Here is a 17,686-nt window from a genome sequence, read left to right on the forward strand (position 1 = left end):
TGGTGAATAATGCTGTGATGAGCATAGTTGGACAGGGAGCTTTAGTATAGTCATGTTTGTGAGCATTTTGGTAAATGCAAAGAAGTGGGATTCTTGGGTCATAGGAGGAGCTCTACGTGGAGTCTGAGGAATCTCCATACTGCTATCCAAAGTGCTTTAACAAGTTTATACTACCAGCAGCAATGCAATAGAGTTCCCTTTTGGCCACATCCCCTCCAGCATCTGTTGTTGTTAGATTTCTTGATTATAGCCATTCTAACTGGGGTGAGGTGGTATCTCAATGTTGTTTTGATTTGCATTTCTTTTATGGCTAGAGAAGTTGAGCATTTCTTCATGTGTCTATTGGCCATACTTGTTTCCTAAAGAAGTCTCTCTTTAAGTCCTTAGCCCACTTGTTAACTGTGCAGTTCTTTGAGATTTTGTTGTTGAGGGATTTAATTTTTTGAGTTCTAAGTATATTTTAGATATGAGACCCTTGTTTATTGTATGCTAGTGAATATCTTCTCCAATTCCATGGGATTTCTATTGATCTTACTAGCTATATCCTTTGCCAGGCAGAAGCTCTGCAGTTTCATGCAATCCCATTTGTCAACCTTTCTTTGAATTGTTGTGTTTCTAGTTCTCTATTAAGAAAATTTCGACCTGTGCCAAGGATCCCTAGAGTTTCTCTTATTCCTTTCTGTAATGTTTTCAGGGTGTCTGCTTTGAATTCGAGGTCTTTGATGCATTTGGAGTTGATTCTGCTGCAGGATGATATATAGGTTTTTGCTTTAGTTTACTAAAGGTGTTTAACCAATTTTGCCAGCACCATTTACTAAAGAAGCTGTCTTTCTTCCATTCTAATTTTACTCCCTTATGGATGATTAGGTGGCTATAGGTCTGTGGATTCATTTCTGGAACTTCAGTTCTATTCTGTTGGTCCTCAAGTCTGTTCTGGTGCTAGTACCAAGCTGTTTTGATTACTATGGCTTTGTAGTAGAGTTTGAAATTTGGTACTTTCTGCTAAGGGTCTTTATTTTTCCATATGAATTTTTCAGTTGCTTCTATTTCTTAAAGAATGAGGTTGGGATATTGGTAGGTATTGCATTAAATTTGTAGATTGCCTTTGGCAGCATCGTCATTTACACGATGTTAATCCTCTCAATCCATGAGCATGGGAGGTTTTTCCACTTCCTTAGTTCTGCTTTAATTTCTTTTGTTGGGTTTTAAAAGTTTTCATCATAGAGGTCCTTTACTTCTTTAGTTAAGCTAACTCCTTGGTATTTTATTTCTTGTGGGGTTATTACAAAAAGAGTTACTTTCCTGATTTCAGCCATACTCTTCTTGTTATTTGTGTACAGAATAGCCATTGATTTTTGAGGGTTAATTTTATACCCTGCTACTTTACCAAAGTTTCAAATCAGCTGGAATAACTTGGTAGTTGAGTCCATGGGGTTCTTTAAATACAAGGTAATGTCATCTGCGAAGAGGGAGAATTTTACTTCATCTTTCCCTCTTTGCATCCCCTCTATGTTCACATTGTTCTTATTGGTGTAGTTAGGCATTCTAACACTAAACTGAAGAGAAATGAAGTGGACATCCTTGACTCATTCCTGAATTGAAAGGAAATGGTTTTAGCTATTCACCATTAAGTATAATGCTGGCTATAGGTTTGTCAAACATAGCCTTTATTATATTGAGGAATGTTCCATGGATTCCTGATTTTTGCAGATCTTTCATCATAAAAGGTTGTCAAATGCTTTTTCTGTATCTATTGAGATAATCATGTAGTTCTTATCCTTGCTCTTGTTGATGTGATGAATTATATTAATTGATTTGTGTATATTGAACCAGCTTTGCATCCCTGAAATAAATCCTGTTTGATTATGTTGTATGACTTTTTTGAGGAGTTATTAAAGTCGATTGGCCAAATTTTATTGAGAAGTTTTGCATCAATGGTCATCAAAGAAATGGGTCTACAGTTCTCTTTCTTTGATGAGTCCCTGCCTGGTTTTGGGATGAGGATTATGATGGCTTCATAGAAAGTTTGGTAGTGAATTTTCACTTTTAATTTCATTGAAGAGTTGGAGTATTGGTGAGAGCTCTGCTTTGAAGGCCTTGTAGAATTCCGTTGTAAAACTATCTGGTCCTGGGCTTTTCTTGGGTGGGTGGCCTCTTATTGTTTCTATTTGATGCTTGATATGGGTTTGTTAAGTTGGTTTAAATCATCTTGGTTTAGTTTCTGCATGTCAATATTTATTTCTCCCAGATTCTCAAGCTTATTAGCATAAAGTTTTGAGAAGTATTTTCTTACAATGTTTTGAATCTTGGTTGTTTCTGTGGTGATGTTTCCATTCTCATCTCTGATTTTGTTTATTTGGGTGTGTTCTTTTTTCTGATAAGATTTGCTATGGGTCTGTAAATTTTGTTAATTTTTTTGAAGAACCAACTCTTTGTTTTCATGATTCCTTCAAGTTTAATTCATTTAATTCTGATTTAATTTTAATTATTTGTTTCTGTCTACTGGATTGGGGTTTAGCTTGTTGCTTTTTTTAAGGGTGCCTCGTTTTAGGTTTTAGGTCTCTCCAATTTGTTGATATGGAAACTAAAAGCTATAAACTTGCCTCTGAGTACAGCCTTTGCTGTGTCCCAGAGAAGCTGAGAGTTTGTGTGTTCATGTTTTGTTAAATATCATGAACATTTGAATTTCCTTTCTAATCTCTTCCATGACCCACTGGTGGTTCAACAGTGTGTTGTTCAGCCTGCATGCGTTACAGGATTTTCTTTGGTGGCTTTTGGTGTGGAATTCTAATTTTGTTTCCCTTGTGGTCTGAAAGAATTCAGGGCATAATTTAATGTTTCTGAATTAGGACAAATTTGCTTTGTGACCTAAAAGTGGTCTATTTTGGAAAATGTTCCATGTGCTGCTGAGAACAATGTGTATTCTGATGCTACTGGGCTAAATATTCTATAGATGTCTATTAAGTTTAGTTGTTCTATACAATTGTTTAGATCTGAGATTTCTCTGTTGAATTTTTGCCAGGTTGATCTATCCAGCGGGGATAGTGGTGTGTTAAAATCCCCAACAATTAATGTCTTTGGATCAATGTGAGACTTTAGGGAAAGTATTGTTTCTTGGATAAATTTGGGTATCCTCCTGAAGGAGAGATCACTTAATTAGTATTTAATGACCTTCTTTACCTCGTCTCTCTCATTTAATTTGAAGTCTATTTTGTCTAATATTACAATTGCACTCTTGCCTGTTTATGGGAGCTGTTTCCTTGGTAGATTTTATTCCAGCCTTTCACTTTCAGAATATGTTTGTTTTTGTGGGCAAGGTGTGTCTCTTGAATGCAGAAGATAGAAGGATCTTGTTTTTCTGATCCAACAAGACTATGTTGCTTAATTTGAGAGTTAAGTCCATTAATATTGAGAGTTAGGACTGAGAGGTGTTTGGTAGTTCTTGCCATGTTATCCACCTTCTTGTGTTTTGTGCTAACTGGGTTCTTCCTATGATTCTTAGATTCTCTGTTTGGGAGCTGTTTCTTGGTCTTTGTTATGCTCGTGTTGGTTTTCTATGTATAAAACATGTTTAAGTATCTTTTGTAGGCTGGTTTGTTGGAGATATATTGTTTCAATTATTCTTTGCTGTGGAAGATTTTTATTTGTCCTTCCATTATGAAGAAGAGTTTAGCTGGGTACAGTATTCTTTGTTGATAGTTGTTTGTCTTCAGTGTGTGACATATTTCATTCCAGGCTCTTCTTTCTTTGTCTCTGCTGAGAAATCTGAAGTTATTCTGATTGGTTTCCCATTATACCTGATTCATCTTTTCTCCCTTACAGCTTTAAGGATTCTTTCTTTGGTTAAATTGCATCCTGTGCAGATTACAATGTGATGGTGGGATGTCCTGTTCTTATCTGGTCTGTTTTGGGTTCTAAAGGATTCTTGTATCTGATTAGGCCTATCTTTTTGCATGTTTGTGAAGTTCTCTGCTAGAATCATGTTAAATAAATTTCCTAGACCTTTCACTTCTGTCTCTAGACCCTTCCCTACACCCGTTAGCTTTAAATTAGGCCTTCTGAAGGTGTCTTCCAAATTTGAATAGATCTATCATATTTCTTGGATTTGTCTTGAATAATTGTCTGTTGTTTCTCTATAATGTACAGCCTGTCTTTAATCCCAGAGATTTGATCTTCTGCATTATATAACCTACTGTCAAGACTTTCTACTTCGGTTTTTATTTTCTTTCCTTCCAATTGGTCAGATTTGATGGCTTCAAATTCTTTGTTGGAGCTTTGTTTTAGATCTTGTATTGACTTTTTTACTTCCTTAATTTGGTTTTCAGTGTTGATTCTCAAATCCCTTAGTTGATTGGTTAGTTTCATTGGACTCCCTTTCCTTCTGTTGGGATTCATTCAGCATTTCCTTTGTGGCCTGCATGGATTCCACCAGCTTTCTGTTTGTGGATTCCATGAATGCCTCTATTAGTCTTTGATTATTCTCATCCTGCTCATGATATTCCTCTACTAATCTTTGATTAGCCTCCTCATGCTAGCAAAATTCTGTATTAATCTTTGGCTAGCCTCATCACACTCATGCATTTCCTTATCTAATTCACATATTTTCCTATCATGCTCACACAGACTCCTTTGCAAGCCATTAATTTTTCCATTCATCATGTTTACCAATAGTTTTTGTAAAACATTTTGGGAACCCTCCTCTGGATTATTCATTAACTTCTCTGCTGCCTGATTATTATGAGCAGGAGTTGATATCTGGACTTGTTTTTTTTTTGGGTTCCTCTAGCTTTTTCTGCCCATTTGGGTATGAAAGTAAAATCCACACTAGAACACTATTTAAAGGAAAGCATCAACCAGAGCCCTGTATTTGCACAGATTGTTTGATGAAGTCAAAATGAATATAGATACAACGTAGTTCAACAAATACAATCTAGTTCAACAACAAACAACTAAGGCTCAATGGACTAACAAAGTCAAAGAAGGACTCAGAAGACCAGCAATTAATAAGTTTAAGGAGAATTGTGAGGAGAAAATAAGATCAGAGAAATGTGGGGAAGGAAATGGAGAGAGAGAAACTATAACCATGACCTAAATTCAGAGAGAGGAAAAGGATAGAAGGAAAGGAGAAGAGAGATATAGAAAAATGAGAGATATAGGAAAAATGAAAAATAAAAATTTAAAATTGAACATTTAAAAAATTATGTAACTATAAAGTAATTATACTACAATTTAAGGGGTTAAGGATGAAAGTTTGTGAATTGAGTAATCGATACCTGAATTAAGTATGTATGCAATGAATGATAATGTCTAATAATCAAAGATAGGTATATATCTGGGGATGAACAGAACAGCAATTAAGTAAGGCAATAAAACAAAACAAAAAGGACCAAAAGGGAAAAGAATAAAAAGAGAATTGAAAAAAATCTAAAATAAAAATGATGAAAAAAAAGAAAATAATTTTATGTTTAAAAAAAATTAGGTATAGAAAAGTTCTTCAATTTCTTTTTTTGGGGGGAGAGGAACTTGTATCTCCCCTGTGTCTGTAACCAGTCTCTTGGTGGAGTATGGTTTTCTTGTGCTGTTTGGTTTACCTGTGGCTTGATTGGTTTCTTGAATCAGTTTGTTTGATGAGGCAAAATGAGCTCTGCCTTACCAGGACTTTATGACCCTCCACCCAGGCTAGTTCAGTGGGAAGATAATCTGCTTTGAGTATCACAAAAAAAGGAGATGGCTATTTCCTCTAGCTTGGATTTGCTGTGAGGGGGCTAGGTTGTGAGTAGGGTTTAGGCCTATTAGTAAACAGTAGCTTTTCCCTGAGGGGCTAGCTCCTGAGGCACTCACAGAGCCCAGCCTGGAGCCATTCTCAGGATTTATGTGTACTGAGTTTCCAATTGTTTTTCTTTTACCCTCCTGCAGCTAGAGTTACTGTCTGTGCTACAGAGGGGTGCCACCCTGCTCTGGGCAGTTTACTCTGCATGGGAAGGGCAACTTTCCCTTGGGTAGATCTTAGCCCTGCTGGTCAGGTTCCTTTGACCTGTTCAATGGCTCCTATTGTCTTCTTCCAAGGCCTGAATAAAGTGGTCTTTGTCAGGAGTTCTTCTCTGGTGGTGGGGGAGGGGCTACCTTCCCACTGCTGCTCTGTGAGTTGGAGTGAGTATTTCTCATGGGGTACTCATGCCTTTCCCTTGGTTTCCAGGCCTCCCACAGTCTGCAACTGTCTGTGGTCAGTGGGATGACGATTTCTGCTCCTTGTCAGTTCTTGCAGGCAGTGAGTAGAAGCCACTCACTCAGTGCCTCTGACATCTTTGTCCTTGGCTCTGTCTGTTGATATGTTTGCTGCCACCACTGCAGACACTGGTGAATGCTCGAATCTGTCTCCTTAACCAAGCTACCTAAATTTTTCCTCTTTGGCCAAACTCTCTGTGCTATGATGGCACACTTGGTGTGACTCTCTAGCCTTGGATTTTTCACTGAACAATAAAACTGGTTTCTATGTGAAAGCTTGTTTAGCCCCCAGCTTCTCCTCTGATATCTTCTTCGGTACCCCTCCGTCTTTAGTCTTTAATTCCCATAATCCTGTATAGGGTATAGGAAATTTCTCCTCCTTTCCCCCTCTTTTAACATTGTTATACTGAAATGAACACATAATAAGGTTTTTAAAATAAACAAAAAAAAGGAGAAAAAGATCAATAGAAGCATGGTAAATTTGAGTAATTTTTCATACTTTCCATTGCATTAATTCAAGCATACATTTTACCTTTAAGAAAAACAACAATATATATAAAATCAATTTGAGGAGAAAATCGTTATTGTGATGTGAGCTTCTGATTTCTTTTAGTATAAACATAGACATAAAAAGGGTTAATTTAATACATATTTGTGAAATAGCTGACTAGATACTGACACATATCAGAGGACTTGAAGTAAACATAAGATTGTGAGAAAATTATTGTCTGGGTAGAAAACTTATATGAATGTTCTATAAAATTAGGTACTGGTTAACCCCACACCACAAACACTGTTCAAAGTAAACCACTAAAAATATTCTTTCAGAATACCAAGTCTGATGAAATCACATAAATGGCATCTTCTAAAATATGATGGAAGAGCTTATGGTGGGTTATTATAAAGGTGTTTCCTCATGCAGGCAGGATCTGTCATTTATGTGATATGTGAATCACAGAAAATAACTTCATTTTCTGTGTCACAGTTTCTCCAATACCCTTCTTCAAAGAATAAATTAAATAAAAAAATAGGTACAATGCTCCAAACACAGGTTGGACACTGACTTATGCATTTGGTATCTATCCTCTCGGTTTTCTTCATAATAAGGCCATGACTTATATATTGCAATGGCCTTTTATAGATTGAGTAACTGAGGAACAAAAATATATAGTGAGCCACCAAGTCAATCAGTCAGTATTAGAGAAAATGAGGATTTGAATTCAAATAATTGGAACTACTCTTCTGTGTCACTATCACTCTTTGCCACTAAGTCTTCATTTAAGCTGCATCAGTAGATGAGCTCACACATAGACAGTATTTAGTGTCTGACACTGATAAATTGCCAATAAATGTTTTCTTGTATTCAGGATACTGCTATTTCCATTAGAGCTAAATAGTTAAGCTGGAGGGAATGATTATCTGAAGCTAAATTACTTATATACTATAATACTTATGTTTTCCCAAACATACCTAATTTAAGACATATCTTTGGACCAGTAACATTCTGAGTTTAATTGTCTATTTTACAACCGGTGTGGCCTTCTACAATAAAAAATTCCTTGACAGAACAAAGTTTGTCTTCTTTGATTCTCTTTGATAAGCAGCGGGTAGCAGGGAGCTCAGCATTGTGTAGATAACTGGAGAAGTACTGATGATAAAGAAAGAAGAACACAATAGTAATTTAAAATTTTACTCATTTTTTACCACTTGCATAGCCAATCATGAAAAGTGTCAGATGGAAAAAACATGTTTATAACTTTTCTAGTGCCATAAGCAAATTCCAGTCTTGGCCTCAACATAATCTCTGTGCTAAAGAATTGTAATGAGTCGATCCAAAGCCAGTCCAGACAGAATAGTCCGTGAGACTCATGTCTAATTAACCAGTAAAATGCTTGATCTGAGCACCACCATGAGCAAAAAAGCCAACTAAGAATGTAGAAATATGAGGCAGACTCTAATACAGACACACAAAAATTTTAATATACATCCAGATATTATCTTTGTAAATTTGGGGACACAGAAAATCAAAATAAACCAGTAATACTGATAAAGCAAAATATAAATATCAGGGACTGTTATTTCCTTCTGTAAAAGCCTTTGGAGAAAAAGACAAAAAGAACACAATTTCAAGTTAACGTTTGGGAAATGAACCCTAAGATGTGTATTCAAATGTTTTCTTTTTCTTTCATGCTATTGTTGCTAAAACATTTATAAGATGATTTCTTTGTTGCTTTGTATGTCCCTCCCCCATGGTCTAAACCCTGCTTTCACTGTATTTGATGTCGGTATAATTTGTGGAGGGGAAGGGGAAAAACAAATCGTTTAAATAGGGATACAGGTGGACCCATTGCAACAATGAAATGTACAAGTCGTTATGTTGAAAATGAACTTTACAACTTTGGTGGGGGGGAGAGGATTGGGTGGGGAGCAGGGGGAGGATGGGAAGGGCTGGGAAGGGGAAACAAAGGAGGAGGCTACAATGCTTGATAAGAAATGTACTCATTATCTTGCCCATGTAATTGTAACCCTTCTGTTCAGTATTTTCACAAAAAAAATTGGAAAAAAAATAAATAAAAAAATAAAATCTCCAGCTAAAAAAAAAGAACACAATTTCATTATGTAAGAACAATATTTCTTAAGTGTCAGTATTTTGGTAAGATATAGTTTCATAGTATTACTCCTACTTAGTTTATTATCAGAATTATCAATTGCTGATAAATTGCTGACTTATGTGATTATAGCACCATCATATAAATCATGAGTTGCCAATATTTTCCTTTTACATACTTTGCCACATAGGTGCCCTTAACTGAATACTTTGAATAGTTAACAGAGTACTGTGCAAAAAGTGCATGTGTTAAATTTAAGATGTATATGAGGTAATCCTAATCTCCAAAAATATCACTATGCTATACAATGTTACAATGTTAATGTGATGCCAATGATGCTCTTCAGAGCATTATTTTCTTTACCACAAATACTTGCTGGGTTTTTTTTGTTCAGTTAGCTGATTACAGTTAAAAAATCACTATAGCATAATAATATAATTTTGTCCAAATAAATACAGTATAAAGAACTGCTCATTTCCTCTGATAGCTCTATGCTTATAGGTTTAGTAAGTATAGAGATTGCTGTTGCTCTCTTCATAAAATTTTAATCTGGATATAGCGATTTAATTCTGGGAGGAAATTTAGTGGAATAATTTAAAGAGAAGGGATGCATGCCAAGAGAGAACTTCAGCAAGATCCCTAAGGCTAGAGGAAAGGTGAATTAATAAATTTTAAACAAAGACACCCAGTGGGTAAACTCAATTCTCACCAAGTCTATTTATTTAATAAATCAGAAAAAGTCTTTCTCTAATAAGTCAGATAAAATACATTTTTTTCCAGTCCTAAGGCTTTAACTTAAAGCCTAGGCACTCACTGAATTGTTTTGCTCAATAATAGCATTCTACAGCTCCACTTTTGACTCTTTAGTGGTTAATTAGAATAAGAGTCTCACAACTTTTTCTGTCTAGGCTTTCTTCAAATGATGAACTTCAGATCTCAGCCTCCTGAATAGCTAAGATTAGGCATGTCTTAGGATTATAGGTTTGTGGCACCAATGCCTGTCTGCACTTGCAGTTTTGAAAAACACTTTTCTTTCCTATTTGGATATTTAGTATGGTAATTACTTTTACACTTCTATTTTTCTTAAATTATATATATATATATATACATATATCCATGTTCCTCTATTTTGCTAAATTTCATAGTTTATCTGGTAATTTAAATGAAATCATTTGTTATTTCAAATTTAAACAAAAATATATATACATATATATGTGTGTGTATATATATATAATATTGAAAGTATAAATTTCAATTCCACCAATATATTTTAGCAAATATTTTATTTGTCAGTTGACTGAAATATGTTTTCATAATTCTCAATCATACACTCAAATGATATTATTTAATTAAGAACTTTAAAAGTATTCATGTTGAAATTTACCAGTAATTGAATCTAATCTTATATCTATAAATCTTTATATCTATAAAACATGCTGTTGGTATCAGAAATATATGTTCTTACTTAACTGTGTACAAACTGTGCATATACTGTGGGTATATAACTTGAAATAAATGATAGAATTGGAGAACTTCAGATATTATAAGTAGATAAGTCTACTTATGGAGAAATGAAAGATACAAGTTTCTTAATTCAGAAATACTTTTCTTTCTTTTTTTCTGTCAGTTGTGGGGCTTGAATTCTGAGCCTGGGTGCTGTCCCTCCACTCTTCAGCTCAAGGCTAACACTCTACCACTTGAACAACAGCACCACTTCTGGTTTTCTGGTGGTTTATTGGAGATAAGAGTCTCACAGACTTTCCTTCCTAGTCTGGCTTTGAACCATGATCCTCAGATCTCAGCTTTCTGAGTAGCTAGGATTATAGGCATGAGCCACTGGCACCAGAAACACCTTTTTTTTTTTTTTAAGGATCAATCTTTCTTTTTACAGGATTTATTATCTTTACATAGTAGTTGTAAAAAACAGTTGCCATTTAACAAAGCAGTTTATGAATTTAAAATATCTAGATCAATGTCAGCCCTTTCAACATTATCACCAATTCCTCCCCTACAGAAACAACATTTTTGATTTGCAGTAGAAAGAAGAGTAGTATGATTAGAGGCAAGGAGAGAATGAAATCAGGTATCATAGTTCTAGGCACTTGTGTTTCAACAGTGTAAATGTATTATTAGCACTTTTAAATTACTTTTAAAAATCAAGTCTTTTCAGGTCCTAGTTTATACATATAAGCAAAATCCTCCTTTGAAAGTGTGTGAATGTGTGTGCATATGTATTTTTTTGCTTAGAAGTGACAGTTTAGTTACTGGTTTGTCCTTGTTTACAATGCATTAATTTACCTTTCATAGCCCTAGGGATCCTATTGAAGTTTCTTCTGATCTCTTTACATTATTCCACCTAAATTTCCTCTCAGAATTAAATTGCTATCTAGTCAAAAGGGCCGAAAATAGCTTTAGGAAAATGTCTACAAAGTCTCTTCTGCATACTCAGATCACAAATTCCAAATGCTAATCTTAGAGGACTTGTTATATGGTTCAAATGTAAGACATTTGCATAATCACATGAGATAGTAGGGGTGAGAATGATACTGGTAGAACTTTATCTTATCTCACTATCTAGTAGATAAATTTCAGTCCTTTTACTAGTATTGTGTGTCTTGATTTCTGACATATCCCAACTTTTAGAAAGCCTCATCTTACACAATGAATGTTCAGTTAAAGTTGATTAGGTGAATGAAGGGACAATTCATAAGTGATAATCTTACTTCAATCTTATATCAGCAAAATTTTTATTGTTATAATAATTATTGCTGTAATTTAATTATCTAAGGCAGGTAATAGTAAAAGTCTAATGTGAATAATCTTAGGGAAATAATGTCCTTCAAGAAACTATTTGGCTCATATGAACTAGTAATACAATATTTAACCAGAGTTATATAAACTAAAAGAGAATTTTCAAGAAAAAACACAAATTCTACATATGACCTCACATTCTATAATTCACTTAGCATTTCCACCTGAAAGTAAAATAATGTATATTAGTTTTATTTACATAGACTTTGCAACTATTAATTATAGAGCAAATGATTTCTTGAGCAATTGATTAAGTAATTGGGTGTGTAACTAGATGCACATGTAATATGGAAATAGCACAGGAATCCTTTGTCTTGTGTCCTGATCAAGTATAAGAAGGATAGAAAGAAAAGAAACAAAAAAAACCAACAAAGCAAAATAAGAAACAACATAAATTATCCATGTGATATATACTTTCAACAATAAATGGCGATTAGAAGATTCATAAACTAAATCAATCTGTAGTTACAAAGATCGGAAATGGCTATTTTGTCATTATAGCTGAGGTGTTGATTTTATAATTTAAACTGAAAAAATCCTTACCCATTTGGATTATGCCTAAAATATTTGTGTCAGGGATATACATGTATATGTATATGTATATATGTGAACACACATACACACACACATATATATAATACACACCCACATATATCATCTATCTATCTACCTATCTATCTATCTATCTATATATATATATATATACACATATATATATGTCTATATACTCCTGAAAAAGAGAAGAAGAATGTACAGCTATATCTCTGGATGAAATCAATCAGGAGAGTTGGAAATGCTTATGTCTGATAGTTTATGCGAGCTTATAAAGAACAGAAACATTCTTACACTGTCAAGTGATTAATATGAGACCCATAAATCTTACTTATTTCTCAACTAAAGTTTAGAATGATTAAGCCATTAAGTAAATCACTAAAATAGACTTTTAGTAGCACCCAAATCTCTACAGTGTAATTTTATATTTGCTTTGCTTCTATTTTCATCTTCTGTTAGATTTACTTATTTTATACATGTTTCCCAGGACAGTCCGCTGGTCTTACAGTCTGACAGGAATGTGACAGTGAATGCAAGAAATCACATGGGGCAACTAACTGGACAGCTGACAGTAGGTGAGTGTTGTGAAAGAAGCTTGCTTCGGTTGTTTAAGTTGGAAAGATAAAAGCACGCAATTTCTCCAAAATATTGCTAGACCTCTCATTACACGCCAATTATCTCACACATTATTTGATGGATCATACGCCTACCTATGGTCTCCTTTAATTAGTGGTTATTACTCTTGTCAATGTGTTATTAGGAGGCTGAATTACAATTGTTTTGCTGGATATTAATCCTGAAATATGAAAATACGCCATTTTCTTAATAGTTGTTTTATAAAACATATGGAAGCATGGTATACAGACAAAAATGTCAAATGACATGACACCAAGAAGTTTATGCTCCCTATCCCTTAAGTGAATTATTTATCAATAAACATGTTAGAAGCTACCCAATTGTTGTAAATACTAGATCTTAATACTTGTCAGTTAATTGTGATGTTTTTTAATATCCATACATTATGGTTTCTAGGATTTGAGTACTATTTTAAAGCTAAAATTATAAAAGATGTTATTTTATCAAATATATTTTATTACTAAATATATTTTATTTTAGTGACATATCACAATGCAAGATATTATTTGTCAAAAATTTTATAGGAAAACTGCAAAAATGTCCTAATTCTATACAATTATATGATGATTTGACATGCATGTCAAAATTAAAATAATATTAGAATGTTATATTGTGTTGGTTCTGTGTTGAAATGACCTAATGCCCACACTGTATTAATTTGTATTAGAAAGAGATGAAAAGAAATAGCTTTCAATTGTGAGGAGTGAGTTATTCTTATGTAGATGAAAAATTAACCCTTACATCACTCCAAATGTGTTTTTAATATTTCAAAGTAAGTTACAGGAAATGGTAAAGTATGGCATTTAGAAAGATGAATATTTATGTTTACTTTCTAATAGATATCCAAAAGTTTTTAACATGCTATTCGCCCTAATGAGATCAATAAAGGAAACATTGGCAAAATATTTTTGTTTTGCAAAAGTATATTTGTATTTTATTGATTTAATTAACTAAAACTTGTAACTAGAATTTTTCATTAATATCACAATAATACTTTGTGATAAGTAAAAACATATCAGTTATGAGAGCAAGCTACATGTAAATTGAATAGAACACATACAAAAACATCCATTAGCAACATGCAGCATGACAAGTCATACCAGCCTTGCAAAGATGAGATTCTGAGCTTAAATTCCCATAGAGCCAAAAGTAAAAAGAGAGACAAAAAGAGGGAAGAGGGGATGGAGGGAAGAGGGGATGGAGGGAAGAGAAGGGAAGGAAAGGAAGTGAAAAGGGAAGGAAAGGAAAGGAAAGGAAAGGAAAGGAAAGGAAAGGAAAGGAAAGGAAAGGAAAGGAAAGGAAAGGAAAGGAAAGGAAAAGAAAGGAAAAAGGAAAGAGGAAAGGAAGTTCATTAGCTAGGCCCTGGTGGTTCACCCCTTTCATTCTTGTCACTCAGGAGACTGAAACCTGGAGGTTTTCATTTCAAGGCAACTCTAGAAAATAAAGTCCATGAGACCCTAGCTTTAAAATAGCCAATATAAAGCACGGCAGTAGGCATAGCCTACTGAAATAGCCCCATCCAAGCAAGCAAGTCTAGCAAACAAGTTTAATAAGCATGAGGCCTTGACGTCCAATCCTGAAAAGAAGGAAATATATTTTTCAATGCAGATTTGATTCAGAAGCATCAGCCCTTCCACTTGAACGTTAATGATAATTTATGACTGCTACTTTAGAATTTCACAAACACCTAGAGGAATAGTCGTAAACTGGGAAGGTTTTTCCATGTGATTCTTTTCTTGAAGTTGAGAATTCTTAACATGGTAGAACTTTCTTGCACATTGAATTATTGTTATTAAAATGTCATTAGTGGAAATGTCACCATGTAAAATAAGCACACAAGACTATGTACTGAACTCCATTGTCAAATGCAATAGCTACATCATAATCCCTGCCTGTCACACAAAGGGGCAGTGGAATACAGGGAGTGTAATCACACTTCCATGAGTGTTTTACTGCAACTACTACAAAGAGGATATTGTGACTGTGTTTTAGACATCATTTCAAATTGTTTGTAATGTGCCATTAGCATTTGATAAATGAGAGAAAAGAGGAAGAGTGAAAAAAGTTAAGCTTAATCTTTAAATGCAGCAAATTAATAAATTAATAATACAGCCACTTATTTTCCTAGACAGAAATACATTCTGCCCAGTGTGACTTAAACTGAAAACTAATCCATTCCATGTTCAGTTGGAAAGTCTTTCTACTGCTTTATAATTGTCAGTAAACTTAGATCCCAAAGAAGTAGACTAAGGATAGAGATGGGGAGATCATGTGTTGGTATTTGAAGTCAAACCATATTGTGTTACCTAATATTTGAACAGACTCACAGAAGAATTCAACTCTTTGAGACTTAGTGTTCTAACAACATAGGGAAGAGTGCTATGAAATCAATGAGTGATTTTAGAGTCTACAATGGGTAGGAAATATACCCCTTGGAATCTTATTATTCTGATGATGTTGACTATAATTATAGGTGCTATTTAAGTTACAAATGCACTTTTATTATGTGACAATTTTCATGCTGATATTCTATTACATGTATTTGTGACAGGAGTTAAGGTGGATATATTAAAATGATACATAAGATAGAAACAAAATACAAAATTATAGCATGTGTCAGGTCTGGGAAGGTGGCTCAGTGGTAGAGCACTTGCCTTGCATGCATGAGGCCCTGGGTTCAATTCCTCAGCACTACATAAGCAAAAAGAAAAAAGCCAGAAGTGGTGCTGTGGCTCAAGTGGTAGAGCACTGACCTTGAGCTGAAGAGCTGAGGGACAGCGCCCAGGCCCAGAGGTCAGGCCCCACGACCGGACCCAAAAAACCCCAAAAATTATAGCATGTGATTTTGATACATGGAACTTGAATGATAAAGGAAGAAATTTATTTTACATAGCATTTGTACTCATAATTGAACTCAAGCTAAATAAACTAGGATCCTTCATTATTAGTGACTAATTAAATGTGTATTTTCATCAAACAGCTATTTTAATAATTATTTCTACTGCTTTTGTTTTCCCTTCTTTTATGTGTGTTTGTTTGGGGACATGATCTTGATTATAACACTTATGATTTGGCAGTACTTAAAAAGTATATTAACAGAAAACTGACAAATAGCTATGGAGAGTGATTGCAGTTGTTCTGCATTTTCAATGTAAAACTGTTCTAATATTGACCAAATCTATCCATTAATGTGTGAAAATTATAGTCGATTGCAGCATCAAAGCACACTTTGAACATTTTTAAATATTACTCCAGATTATAGTCTGAAAATATGTTTAATGTATTTCCAGGTATTTTTCAAAATATTATTATTATTCTAAAGAATCTGCTAATCATAGCTATGTATTCTTTGTTATGATCACAACTGTCTGCCAAGTGCATATTCATTTCCCTGTCCCCTACCTTTCTCCTTTATATGCCTATTTTCCTCCTCATTTGATTCAGAAAGATGTGCGTAATCCAGGTACTAGGAAGATTCAATGTGCTAATCTATCCAGGCACACCCTGAGCATGTGAAATCAAACTATCTCTATTCCAGTGAATATTAGAAAACAACTTGAACAAATTACCACATCAAGTATCATCAAACTAAATTTAAGTATTTAACAATTGGGTACAAAAGCAATTTGATGAATATTTTTATGAAACTCTGAAATAACATGGTTTTGACAGACTGTAAACAGATATATTTTTTTATAAATTTTATTTTATTTTATTTGTGAACATACTGTACAGAGGGGTTACAATTGCATGGGCAGGATAATGCGTACATTTCTTACCAAGCATTGCAGCCTCCTCCTTTGTGTAAACAGATATATTTTTAAAGTTTGTATTATCAGTACATTTTTACCTCGAAAGTCATTCATCTTCAGTAGAGTACTTTATGAAAATACAATAATTTTGCTGGTTAAAAAGATATATAATTAAGGAAAAAATCACTTTTGATCTTTTATATCTTTTCCTATTATACATTGTGAAAACAAATATGATCATATAGAGCATAATTGGATTTATCTCTATAAAAAAGTACCTATTGTCTAACACAAACAGTTCTTGATGATATGATGTGCATTATGTTAAACACATCAACACTAAATGAAACACTGGGCCAGAGATACGCTGGCAAAAGGCTAAAGAGCAAACTAGTTATAGAATGCTATTGTGAGTGGGCAAAAAAACTCAGCAAGTTTATTGTTCCAACTTAATTCTGGGATAAACAGACAGTTGTACTAGCAGGAAATGATATGGGTTCTCTTAACTATTCATTAATTGTTATTAACTTTCACCTAATCTGAGATGTGAGAATCCAAAACATTAATAATTGTGGTTTGACCTTTTGATTTCAGTAACAATATGAAATGATGAGAAACTTATCATTCTGTTTAAAATCTGAAGACCCCAATTCCATCTTAACTGAATCTTTACTCCTTCCTCCACCACAGTACATCCCATCAAATCCACTATAGACTTACACGAACAAACATTTGCTTCTCTATTGTGTAAGAGCCAGGCAAGTCTTGAGAAGCCAAAACCAGTTCAGGCTTTAAAAGTATTTCTCAATTCCCAAACATAGAAGTGATTAAATATCAACTTTTGCTGGGCGCTGGTGGCTCACGCCTGTAATCCTAGCTATTCAGAAAGCTGAAATCTGAGGATCACGGTTCAAAGCCAGCCCAGGCAGGAAACTCTGTGAGACTTTTATCTCCAATACACCACTAGAAAACAGGAAGTTGTGCTGTGGCTCAATCAGTAGAATGCTCACCTTGAGCTGAAGAGCGCAGGGACAGCACTCCGGCCCAGAGTTCAAGTCCCATAACCCACCAAATAAAAAAAATCAACTTTTTTATTGACTT

The 17,686-nt window shown here is 34.3% G+C and overlaps 1 protein-coding gene across 1 annotated transcript in view; it reads left to right on the forward strand.

Moving 5' to 3' along the window:
* Sgcz (sarcoglycan, zeta) overlaps window positions 1-17,686 on the forward strand; it is a 297,039-nt gene that overhangs the window by 206,223 nt on the left and 73,130 nt on the right. Inside the window, exon 3 of the mRNA XM_013025070.1 lies at window positions 12,685-12,772. Within this exon, the coding sequence (XP_012880524.1) occupies window positions 12,685-12,772 (88 nt within the window). The remainder of the gene's footprint in view (window positions 1-12,684; window positions 12,773-17,686) is intronic.

Source organism: Dipodomys ordii, unplaced genomic scaffold (assembly GCF_000151885.1).
Source record: "Dipodomys ordii isolate 6190 unplaced genomic scaffold, Dord_2.0 Scaffold4, whole genome shotgun sequence".
In the NCBI taxonomy this organism is placed as follows: domain Eukaryota; kingdom Metazoa; phylum Chordata; class Mammalia; order Rodentia; family Heteromyidae; genus Dipodomys; species Dipodomys ordii.